General features: G+C 31.6%; 1 protein-coding gene across 1 annotated transcript in view; it reads right to left on the bottom strand.

Annotated features, from left to right (window-relative positions):
* Window positions 1–9,241: 9,241 nt before the first annotated feature.
* The window catches only part of LOC145941204 (uncharacterized), a 5,292-nt gene continuing 920 nt past the window's right edge, over window positions 9,242–13,613 (bottom strand). The window contains exon 2 of the mRNA XM_083047161.1: window positions 9,242–12,406. Within this exon, the coding sequence (XP_082903287.1) occupies window positions 12,359–12,406 (48 nt within the window). The 3' untranslated portion in view covers window positions 9,242–12,358. The remainder of the gene's footprint in view (window positions 12,407–13,613) is intronic.

Raw genomic sequence — 13,613 nt, 5'->3', positions numbered from 1 at the left:
AAGTCGCAGTGATGCCAACTGTCTAATTAGAAATTATCAGTCTTTCGCGATTAATCGATCATTGAAAAAATCTAGTAACATAGAGCGCTGTACTCGACGTGACAAGTGTATCGAACAATATTTTGATCGACCAATCAGAAGAAAGATACATTTTCCTCCTGCTTCAGATCGATTTTTTTTTTAATCGGGACAGAAAAACATTTTTCTCTTGTCCTTATGTATATATTAGATTTATAATCAAATTTACTATATATGTCTATAATATCTATATACGTGCCGTTTCGATCGAAAATTACTTTGCTTGAAAATTGATTGTGCAAAATCGATTCCACTTAACGCTACAAATACTTGGTTCGTTTAACCAATCAGAATGCAGGAAGTTTTGGCGTCTTTATTCTGATTGGTCGAACATGCTATGCGCGCTTTTGCAACAACTTCCTGTTTCTCTTTCGCGCGAAACCGCCATATCGTGAAGAAGCAGAAATTTCGAGCTCCGATAATAATCCGTTCAGGTAAGCCGACAAAGAGATAATCGAACCAAATTGACGCGATTATTCGCAATAGCATTGTCTTCTGAATCAATTGTGAGATTATTTCGTAATTTTATTGCGTATTAGAGCGAAATTTCAAGTGACAAAAATTGAGCGAATTTTTCGGTAACAATAATCGAGCCATTAGATCCTTTCCTCCTATCCTTCCAAGTGCTGCATATTTAGAATCATCGAATTTATATAGATTTATAATCGAGTTTATTATATCTAATGTCTACATGCCGTTTTTATCGAAATTTTACTTAAAAATCCTGCTTAAGAATCGATTGCGCACCCTGCTTGTTACGCGCGCTTCTGCAGCAACTTGATGTTCCTTTTTCGCGCGGGACTGCCATGGCCACGTAGAAACTTCGAGCTCCGATAATAATCCATTCAGGTACGCCGACAAAGAGATATAATCGAACCAAATTAACGCAATTATTCGCAATAGTATCGTCTTTTGAATAAATTGTGAGATTATTTCGTAATTTCATTGTATATTAGACCGAAATTTCAAGTGACAAAAATCAAGTAATTTTCGGTAAAGATAATCGAGTCATTATAGAGCCTCTCAGTGCTTGTACATTTAGAGGCGAGTTTACATATAGATTTATATATGTATGAATTATATCGCATTTATTATTATATCTACGTGTTGTTTTTTATTAAAATTTTGCTCGAAAGTTCTGCTTAAGAATCGATTGTTACTATAATAATACATAAGTTATTAGCCGACAAAGAAATAATCGATGAGCCAAACAGAAAACAGATTATTCGTAATAACATTGTTTATGAGAAAATGTAAAATTATTTAACAATTTATAGCGTATTCATTTGTCGACGCAACAATATAATTCACTACCGGTAGCGAGTATATATATGTACTAAGATAAGCGTCTCGCAATTGCAAGAGTAACGTGAAGTGTGTGCGCATATCGGAAATAAAATAAATACAGAAAAATCGGACCATAAAACAAGTTGTTTCAGATTGATAAAACATCCTCGTGAGTATTTTTTTTCTTTTTAATTATTCGCGAAATGTAGAAAAGTCTAATTTTCTTAAAAATCGCGATTACACAGCGCGTTGAAACAGCGAACGATATGAGTGCACTCTGTCTAAAATTATAAATGCTTCAAAGCATTTAATTGATCAATTAAAAGAAAAAAATCCTCGTTTTTTTTATCCTGATTAATCAAATAATTCAAGACACTGTAATTTTAGTGGAGTGTGATATTTATCACAATGTCTATTGTTTTAATTCATACGATCGCGGTCTTGATGCGATTATTATATATTTATTTATGTAATAATTTTTTAAAGATTTTTGAAACTGGATTTGATTAGCCTAAGTAATTTATTGATATAATTTATTAAATAAATCCATTTTGATTGACATTTTTGATTCTATTTTTTGGAATTTTTGTGCTCTAATTTTTATATTATAACTTATATTTTTTTCTTATAGATACATGAGTTGACAATTTGGAAACTTAATGGTCATCTCCGAAATTCATAGACAAGATTTGCAAAAATTTAGCACCGGTGAGCCGGTGAGTAATAAATATTGATATTCTCAAAATCTTTTGTTGCAAAAACCTACAACGGCCTATTTAGTTGGCTATAAATATAAAGTATTTATGTTTTCTGGGAGTTGAGGAGTATTTTTAGGAGACATTTAAAATATAATTTAAAACTTAACATTTAAATTAGTAAGAGATTTCAAAATACATCACAATATTCCTTCTCTCGATATATGAATAAATTAATTTTATTAGATATCATATATCATTAATTAATTAATTAATTAATTATTCTTGTTGATTAAATTTATTCTACTTATTCTTGTTTCTTAAGTTCATTAAATTAATATGGATAAAATAAATTATATATTGTCATAATAAAAAAGGAACATATACAAAAATTATATTATTTATCAATTTTATATGTATATTTTTATATGTATATATTAAGTGTATAAATATTTGAATAACAAATTTATCACCAAATATCAATTCGCCAAATTATGTGGCAATCGTATTTTTATCGTTTTCTAATGAAATTCTATTCATATATGCATATATTTTTCTTTTAAAATATCTGATGGTAAATAGATGATTAGCATTGTTATGCAAATAAGATTAATATAAAAATTTTATTTAAAAAAAAATATAAAATAATTTAATATAAATTAGAAAAATATTTTTGAATATATGGCAATTTTTGAGAAAGCGTTTTATTTAATATTAAATCTAATTTAGCTTTTAACTTCTTTAATGATATCTAACAGAATCTTGCATTATCTTGCGCGCCATTCTTCGATTATGTTAAAAAAAAAAAAAAAAAAATAATATAAAGTTTGTATAAACTTGATTAATATCTTTTGACAGAAATCAGCTGATTAAAACGTTAATTTGCTAATTAAATTTTAAAATAAAAATATGTTATAAAAATTAAAATAATAATGTTATAAATAATATGTTATAATATTTTAAACTCGAATAATATTTTTTGACAGTTATCCAGCTGATTTTTGTCAAAAAATATTAATCGCAGCTAAGGCATTATAACATATTATTTACAACATATATTACACTATTAATTTTTATAACCTATTATTATTTTAAAATTTAATTACCAAATTAACGATTTATTTAAATTTTAAACTAATAATATGTTATAAAAATTAAAATAATAATATGTGTTTTAAATAATGTCATAATTCTTTTTAACAGTTATCAGCTGATTTCTGTCATAAAATATTCGAGTTTAAAATATTATGACATATTATTTACAACATAATATCACATTTTTATGAAATTAATTTTATCTGATATAAATATTTTTATATTATGATGCAACGTTCTCGAGTCTCGTGGTTTTGAGTTTAGGCTCTCCACGACTGACTAAGACATACGTTCGTATGTTATCCCGATTTGTTAAATCCATGTGTGATTCTCGCGTAAAACGGGCGTTGATTGTAAAATTCGGGAACGCCGTTAAAATATCGCGCATATTAAATTAATGCACTTTCGCGGATAAGAAATCGCGTCGTTGTTAATAAAAGTATCGCGCGTGATAGTTAACGCATTTTCACGGATCGACATTCGCGTCGTCTTTCAGAATCTAAATATAATAAAAAATATAATAACATTTCTTTTAGGAAACACATAATTTTTGTTATATTTGTTTAAGTATCTCTCTATATTTGTATTTTATTTGTTACAGATAGCATTACTGATAAGCTGCGCGCTTGACTGCGAGATTCTCGAGTGTCGAATGGACGTTGATTCGTGCGATTATAGCTTTCGAATCGTTTCTTCTCATTGTGCAATGTACGCGAAATACGCGTGTAATTCACGCGTCGCGTCGGGAGTGCCGTGTAAAGTTTCGCGTGTCGGAAGTGCCGTGTAAAGTGTCGCGCGATTGTAATTATTCGTGTTTTCGCGAGTGTCGTGAGTGCTACCATGGACCAAGAGAGGAGGAGGAGGCCCGGGGAGGCATCGGGCAACAGCGGGGCAACTGTGAGGTATACAAAATATCTAAAAATATTTTTTTCTAAACTGTATTGAAATATTCAACCGTTTCAGACTTTCGAAAACACCTGTACACACACATACACACCCCCGCCACCCTCCCACACACACACACACACACATGTATATACATAATTTGAATATTTTGTTTTCAGATCAATGTGTGTGCTGTATACTACAACTCTGCTATTGCACGTATCGGTGAGTGAGAAATTGTTTATTTCGATCGAGTTGAAAAAAATTATAATATTCCTTTCTAAAAAAGGCATGTTAATATTTTTTTACAGAAGTCAGCTGATAAGTAACTGTCAAAAATATTAATCAAGTTTAAAAAATTATGACATATTTAAAACATTATTATTTTAATTTTTGTAAATTTTATTATTTTAAAATTTAATTAACAAATTAACACTTTATTAATATTTTTGTCAGAAATCTGATGATTAAAAAGTTAATTTGCTAATTAATTTTTAAAATAATAATATGTTATAAAAATTAAAATAATATGTTCTAAATCATATGTTATAATTCTTTAAACTCGATTAATATTTTGGACAGCTATCAGCTGATTTTTGTCAAAAAATATTAATCGCAGACAAGGCATTATAATTATTATTTCCAACATATTACTATTTTACAATTGTATAACTTATTATTATTTTAAAATTTAATTGCAAATTAACGCTTTATAATTATTTTTCGACATACATCAGCTGATTAAAACTTTAATTTGCTAATTAAATTTTAAAATTATAATATGTTATAAAAATTAAAATAATAATATGTTTTAAATAATATGTCAAAATTTTGTATATTTTATCAATATTTTTGACAATTATCAGCTGATTTCTGTCAAAAAATATTAATCGCAGATAAGACATTATAACATATTATTTACAACATATTACTATTTTAATGTTTATAACATATTATTATTTAAAACTTAATTAGCAAATTAACGCTTCAATCAGCTGATTTCTGTCAAAAATATTTATAAAACGTTAATTTACTAATAAAATTTCTAACTAATAATATGTTATAAAAATTAAAATAATAATATATGATTTAATTTATATGTTATAATTCTTTAAACACGATTGAAATTTTTGACAGTTAGCAGCTGATTTTTGACCCAGAATATTAATCGCAGATACGGCATTATAACATATTATTTACAACATATTATTTTAATATTTTTAATATATTATTATTTTAAAATTTACTTAGTTAATTATCGTTTTATTAATACTTTTTGACATACATCAGCTGATTAAAACGTTAATTTGCGAATTAAATTTTAAATTAATTATATTTTATAAAAATTAAAATAATAATATGTTATAATTCTTTAAACACAATTGAAATTTTTGACAGTTATCAGCTGATTTCTGTCAAAGAATATTAATCGCAAATAAGGTATTATAACATATTATTTAAAATATATTATTATTTTAATAATTTTGGCTTGTTTTAAAATGTTAAATGTCAACACTTTGGCCCATATACTGGATCTTCTTTTATCGCTAAAAGAAGATCTAGAATATGGGCCTATGTTGAAGCGAACGCCATGCGGCGCATTCTTTTATTATGTATATTAAATAAAAGAATTTGTACGCTGGTGTCTGCTTGGCATGAAAATATTCTGCAATCAATGTACTGATGAAATATACAAAAGATGAATTTTTGGCTCGCCTTAAAATATAAAAAATCGATACTTTATTGCCGCGGACCCTATACTGCGCATGCATTAATTATGCATATTAAATAAAAGAATTTGTAGGCTCGTATCTGTTTAGTATAAAAATAATCTTTTTACAATATACTATTAAAATATCCAAACAATGAATTTTTGGCTTTTCTAAATATATAGTAATATACGTAAAATAAAAATGCGCCCATAGGGTCCGCGGGGACACAATGCCGATTTTTAATATTTTAATACGAGCCAAAAATTCATCTCTTGTATATTTCAATAGTACATTGTTTGCAGAATATTTTGGTACCATGCAGACACCAGAGTACAAATTCTTTTATTAATTATATATAATATAATAATGCGCCGCATAAGGTCCGCGACGACATAGTGTCGAGTTTTAATATTTTAAAACGAGCCAAAAATTTATTTGGTGCATATTTCAATTGTACATTGTCTGCAGAATATTTTGGTACCAAGCAGACACCAGCGTACAAATTCTTTTATTCAATATACATAAAATAATTATGCGCCGCATAGGGTTCGCGGCGACATATTGTCGACATTTAATATTTAAAGGCGAGCCAAAAATTTATTTGGTGCATATTTCACTTGTACATTGTCTGTGGAATATTTTGGTACCAAGCAGACATCAGCGTACAAATTCTTTTATTCAATATACATAAAATAAGTATGCGCCGCATAGGGTCCGCGGCGACATATTGTCGACATTTAATATTTAAAGGCGAGCCAAAAATTCATTTGGTGCATATTTCAATTGTACATTGTCTGCAGAATATTTTGGTACCAAGCAGACACCAGCGTACAAATGATTTTATTCAATATACATAAAATAAGTATGCGTCGTATAGAGTCCGCGGCGACATATTGTCGACATTTAATATTTAAAACGAGCCAAAAATTCATTTGGTGCATATTTCAATTGTACATTGTCTGCAGAATATTTTGATACCAAACAGACACCAGCGTACAAATTCTTTTATTCAATATACATAAAATAATTATGCGCCGCATAGGGTCCGCGGCGACATATTGTCGACATTTAATATTTAAAGGCGAGCCAAAAATTCATTTGGTGCATATTTCAATTGTACATTGTCTGCAGAATATTTTGGTACCAAGCAGACACCAGCGTACAAATTCTTTTATTCAATATTCATAAAATAAGAGTGCGCCGCATAGGGTCCGCGGCGACATAGTGTCGACTTTGAATATTTGTCATCAGAAAAATGTTGTAACATCTAAAATTGCACGCACATTGAAAACGTATTAAGATATTCATGCACCATGTTGTTGATTAAAAAATTTAAAATTACGTTTTATTAGCAAATTTAATTTAATATTGCAAGAATTGTTTTATTATATATGTATATGTAATATTGTTTTATATATATATAATATTGTTTATTTCATATATAATTTTTACACATGTCAAATCTTACAGATGCCCAAACTATCACATTATCAGGATGTATTAGATTATTATATATATAGAATCATGTATTAATTTACGTTGCGGATTATAGAACGTTCAAAATTTTAGTTTTTATACTCTAAATATTTGTAAAATTACTCATTGGATCTGCCGGTGTCTAATTTAAATCGAAGTACCTGAATCGTTTTGGTATTAGTTCAATTTGCGGTACTTACGATTTACAATCTCTGTATTTCTCGAGCGGCACGAAATGACTGATTAAGTTTACGCAAGCGTCGAATAAATTCGACGTGTGATTTACAAGATTAGATATTCTAGAAAATACATGCCCATGGTTTAACCCATTGCCGGTATAAACGTGGGCGTCGAATGAAGATTCTCTCGAGACGCAAGACATTTGCGTTTATGTTACATTGTAAGGAGATACAAAAGAATGTTAATATATGAGTGTGGTACCGCTATGTGCTATTTATAAATGATCAGCCTCGTGACAGGTATGTGTCACATTTTTAAACAGACAAGTTATTTTCATTTATTCGCGCTCGTGAAGTTGATCGGACTTTATTTTTCATAGGAAATTTGGTTAAATTATTATCTGAGTTATTTATTTATATCAGCGGAAATTGAAGCGATTTCATTAACTTTAGCACTGTGATTTTATGATCGTTTTTGATTACTTTTTTTTTGAGAATGTAATAATGTGAAAAGTGTTAGGACTTTAGGGCAATAATAGTTTTCAGTTTTCGGATTATAAATACCTATTATTATCTTTTAAAATTATATTTATATATGTATAAAGAGAGAGAGAGAGAAAGAGAGAGAGAGAGAGAGAGAAAATTTGCAAAGTAGAAGGAAAGAGACTATATTAAAATTCAAAAATAAAAATTAATTCTAAAATTAAATTATTGGAAATATTAACAATTGATATGATGTGTTATTTTTATTCATTAGTTATGAACTGATGTCTGTTTTTAACTGACAAGCTATAATTTGTTCGTTATCCCCAATCATCATCGCTATAGAGAATACTGACACGTTTTCGTGTACGTTTCAATCTTTCATAATGAATTCTTATTTACCTGTTTTGTAATCGCATGAATCAATTCATTCATTTAATAATAATGACGTGATTAGAGATTATACCATTGCTGACATTGATTTTGCAAGTCAAATCTTTTCGTTCTCGTTTTTATTATGTTCATAAGGATTCGTGAGGATAAATTCGATTCAAAATTTTAGAAGAAGGAACAAATGTTAAAAAAAAAAACAAAAGAAACAAAAAAAAATACATGAAAATCATAGCGCGTAAAACATAAAAACAAAAAAAAATTACAAAAATTAATTTTTGATTTCGCAAACCAAATATCACTATCTGAGAGAGTTAATAGTTAAAAGAAAAATCGAGATTATTATCACATGGAAAAAAAAGGGTATATGTTTCTGTTTGCAGACCGGCAAGAAATCTAACGCGGCTAAAATGCAATGCACGCGATATAATCCAAGCTTGCCTCCGCGATCCACACGATCGTTACCTATCTACCTCTATCTACTTCTCTCGGTTCTCTTTTCGCATTATCTGGTGGGCCTCCCAGGTTGCAAGTGCAGCCGTAATGCGTGGAACTTATATCGTTGCACAGGCACGGGCTTATGCGCGAATCGCTTGGAATAGTTGGAACGGGTCGTGATTTGTATCCATAAGATACAGATGCAACTGCTCCGTATCATGCCAGAGTGAAAATCAGTAATAGATTATGAATTCTTATAAATGTCTTCATAAGTAAATAAAAGTATATATTTTATCCATATATAAAAACAAAAAAAATAAAAAAGATTCTCTTTCTCTCTCTCTCTCTCTCTTTGTACGAAAATAATATTATATATTTTTGTAAAGAATAATTTTTATCATGTGCAAAATGCGTACATATTTGTTTTTTTTTTTTTTTTTTTTAGAAGTAGTATGTATTTAAAAAAATAATATTTGTTTTATAATATTTTAGAGAAAAGCAATCTGCTTAGTGAAACTTTTCCTTTCGACCACTTATAATTTGTTTTTATGTCGGGCCCTCTCAAATACGTTTTCGTCGCTTTCTCCCGATCCTCTTAAGCGTGTCAAATCTTCGAACAACCGGCTAGAAACGGCTTCTTCTCTCGCCCACGCGTCGTGTTTTAAACTTCTCTCCAAACCCGTTGTCAGTGACGTATTTCTCTTCCTGCAACGCAAGGCTGCAATGAATCCTATCGCATCGCATCCAGATCGTGATTGCATCGGCGGTCACTTTTTCAGTCGATGGTATCGCGACGATTTTACGCGGATGCATAACGGGCAAAAAGGAAGTCATCTCGAACGAAAAGAGCACCCGGTGCATTAAAACTCATAACAGGTGTGACTCGTGTATCCGCGGTACTTATGCGAATAATCTGACTCGCTCTGAGTGAGCTGACAGGTGCATATGCGTGCATCGGATGTGCATCAGCACGAGAATGGGAAGAAAGAGGGAAAAGCGTAATGAATTATTATTGTGTCGCTTGCGCATTATTATTATTTCATTTTACATGTGGTATAAACCTTCGTAGATTTCACCGGAGCTATCACATTCATGCGTAGAAAACCTCTCCTGGATCTCGATGGAATTTCTCGCGTCGCGACACGATGAACGACGTTTAGTTTAACTATGTTTACCGTTAACCAACGTTGATAGTAATGAGAGAAATTGATCCTCGCTCTATTACATCTCTCACGTGGTCTCTATACACGTCATGTTCTCGTTCGCCAACTGTTATTGACAGATTTTTATTACCGATACTTACAATGAGATGCGAGATATAATTATCGAAGAGTATATTCTCAACATTAGTAATTTTATTCAAAACAAAGGTAAAAATCTCTTCCTCACAATTTGAGATCTTTTTGTATGTTACGTTTTTTTTCCTCCGAAAATAGTTAGGAACAATTATTAAACCGCAATGTCAAAATTATTGGAATCGTACCGTTATTTGCTTTTCTACTGTAGTCAAGTATGTAGTAAGTAATCCTTTCTAAGCAAGAATTCGCTTTCGACCGACAAGCGCGCGTTCGCTATTTCCATAATTTTCTCTCGAAATCTTTTACAAATTTAAAACCAGCTTGACGGAGTAATTTTATCGTCGAAACGTGTTACACTCGCAAGTCTTTTTTTTCTATTTCAAGAACGACCACATGGAATACGTTCTCCTCCAACAGACGTTTATTTTCTCATTCCGTTGCATTCGCGAGAAATTGCCTCGCAGACGGGAGAGGGCGAGAGTCGGGAGAGTCGGAGAGTCGTCTAGTTGCGGATGATTTTCTGCGGCCCTTTAATCGAGAAGGAGGAATGCGTGGCGACGCAGCGTGCGTAATGAGTAATGACATCTGGTCGGCAAAGGGCGGGGCCAACAGGTCCCACGCGGTCTCCTCCTGGTGCTCGGCTGCACCAGACTCCGTCGACTTGTTTCTGCACACTTAAGCATGCTCGTATACTCGATTTAAAACGATCAGCATCGACTTTTGTCAAGCGATTCTCGACATTTTAATGATTCACGAGAGAGTTCGCATTCCAAAAATGAGAATTCCGCACAGATATACAGAATGTCACAACTCTTTAATAAAGTTTGAGATCTTTCCCTAGCGAAAATGTGTATCAAGAAAAGTGTCATCATATCATGTCAATTTTTAACGTCACGTGTTTTTTTTATAATTAAATTTGACCCAATTTCTATTTTCACTTCTAAAATAAAAATTATCAATTACATTATTGTCAAAGTATAAAGAGTATATGTTTAGCATTTTAATTATTATTATAATTTCGTGTTCTTATCGTTACGCAATGTATTTGCTGCCGCACTTGTTCCATAAAGTGTGTCATTTCTATACTTTGCAGAAATTATTATTATAATTTCTGATAAAAATTCATAAAAACTATTTACTGACTAAGAAGTATATCAGTCATCATAATGCCGGGAATAATGAATAACTTGGAATTTCTTTTACGCATTGAAATAAATTTAAATAATTTTAAGATTTCTTTATGCTAAATCGAAAATATATTCTTTGTAGTCCTGCAAATAGAAATGTCACTCTTAATGGAACAAGTGTGGGAGCAAATACATTGCGTAACGATAAGAACACGAAAGTGGATTGCGTGCTGTGTGTATACAATAAAATTATAAATTTATCTCATACCGTGGACACGTTAAGAGACGCGTGCATGTCGCGTTTATGATACGCTTGCGTTACAGCTTGCGTACGCTAAATATGGTACAAGCGTATCTCTTACGATCATAGAGAAACGACCGAGTGCGTTACACGCCGCGAGTTTTGTCACCAACGTTTGAATCGTAATTGCATACGAAATATAATATCGTAGTGAATGTACGCGATCGTTTTCCTAAGACGAGTGAATGCGCCTTCTAAGGAAAACGATAGACTCTATCCTGTATTAGGACGGTCTACAACAGTCGTCTACTTACAGAAATGAGATCGTTGTGTAACAATTTAATGGCGCGTGCGTGCGCGTCAGCGTAGACTTTCAGCAACGATCAAATTTGTCTCTGGTTTCGCGAATTCTCGATTGCTATCGCATGTCTGCGTCTACGTGCACGAAGGATTGCAAATTGCATATATGTGCTCGCGCATATATCGTAGAATCGCTATCGCTCGTTCTATAGAATATTTCAACGGGTTTTCATCGGATCTCACTTGCCATTTTTCGCGACAGCAAAAACCGGTTCACCGACCGTAAAATTGCAATTGATTGTAACCGAGAGAGGAGGAGGACTTTGCAATCGGTTCATCGACGCTTTATTTTTTCGTTACGACGATATAAAACACGCTATGTCAGCTGACACTCCGTGGAATTAATGCATGCAGTATGCATTTAATTCCTGTACGCACGCGGGCGTCAAACAAGAATTCTGAACATATTCCGCAGACGGGACAAAATTATATTTCAACTTGTGGCCTTCTTTGGTTGCGACTACGTGGGCGCATTTCCTCCTCGAACGGAATTGCAACCCGCACTTATTTTATCTTAAATTGATCGTTTCGGCGTAAGCGATCGACGAGTTCCATTATCGTGAACCGTGACTGCTGGCTATCCGGATGCATAATTATTGCGTCTGCGACCGACGTTAATGCGTCCGGAAGTGCTCCGAAGATTTCTCTATAATCGCATTTCTCTGTAATTCGTAATAAAAAACGAAGATTATCATATTTCTTCAAAAAGTTATCCTGATCTGATCTCATACAGATTTGACGTAAAGAATACGTAGGAAGAACAAGAGGAGAAAAGAAGAAATAAATATAGATAAATTTATTATAAATAAAAACCAGCAAACTTTTATTCTCTCTGTAAAGAAAAAACAGTTCACTTATACTTTGAATGAAACATAATTAATTCTTTTTGAGTGCTATCTCCCCTTCTTCCTCTAATTATATATTGTTGTTCATATCGAATGTGACTCTTTACGAGAAATCTTTAATATCTCAAGGAGAAGGGACTCTGGGATCAGAACAGATGAACAATTTGACAACTAAACTAGGCGCGGTGCATAATAATTCTGTTGCAATCAATCATATACATTTGACTATACATTATTATCTGTGAATCGAAAGTAGGTTGTGTGTTAGGAAGCCACAGTATGAACGATCGTTGTTACGCGTTGTTGCTACATTCGAATGATATAATTGCGGCTTTGCTGATTTATGCTGCGTATTGAACGATCCACGGATAACCGACGACGACCAGCGGCACGTCGATTGACTCATTATCGGACAGCTTTGCGAAACGCGTCCGGTTCTCCGGACGAATGCAACGGCCGCTAATAGCCCGCAAAAAGTTGCGTAAAATGCTGCAGCTTATATCTTAGTAACAGTTCTTATAGACCGGACAGAGTATGTAATTCTTTCAATTTATTCGAAGATACCACTTGAAGAGTTAATTTTCTCGGAGCAAAGTTTAAATTCCCCAATGTTAAAAAATTAATATACTATAAAGCTATGTTTATTCAAAGTGTATATTATTATTTTTATTATTAAACATTATATTAAAGACTTATATTAGACGATTCGCGAAAAATGTATTCAAATTCAGCAATATACAAAGAAATATACACAAAGAGATAAATAAGATGCAACTTATAATTATCCATACTTATAAATATATCGATAATAATGGAAAAATCTTTTATACTCAAGTAGCACTTTTTTTTCTTCGTATATGAGTACGATTTATATTACGTAAGTTGCATCTTATTTATATATATAATATATGAGTCGTTCGCTCGAAAAACGACTTAAGTCGACTTGTGTTTTTGCACAAAAAATTGAAGATTGAACTATATGATTCAAGTTATTAAATTTTTGCTACTCAGTAAAATAGGAACG

Source organism: Prenolepis imparis, unplaced genomic scaffold (genome assembly GCF_030444845.1).
Source record: "Prenolepis imparis isolate NDT839.2.m4 unplaced genomic scaffold, iyPreImpa1.0 SCAF_9, whole genome shotgun sequence".
Lineage (NCBI taxonomy): Eukaryota > Metazoa > Arthropoda > Insecta > Hymenoptera > Formicidae > Prenolepis > Prenolepis imparis.
The sequence above is the reverse complement of the archived record's forward strand: the minus strand, read 5'-3'. Positions and strand labels throughout refer to the sequence as shown.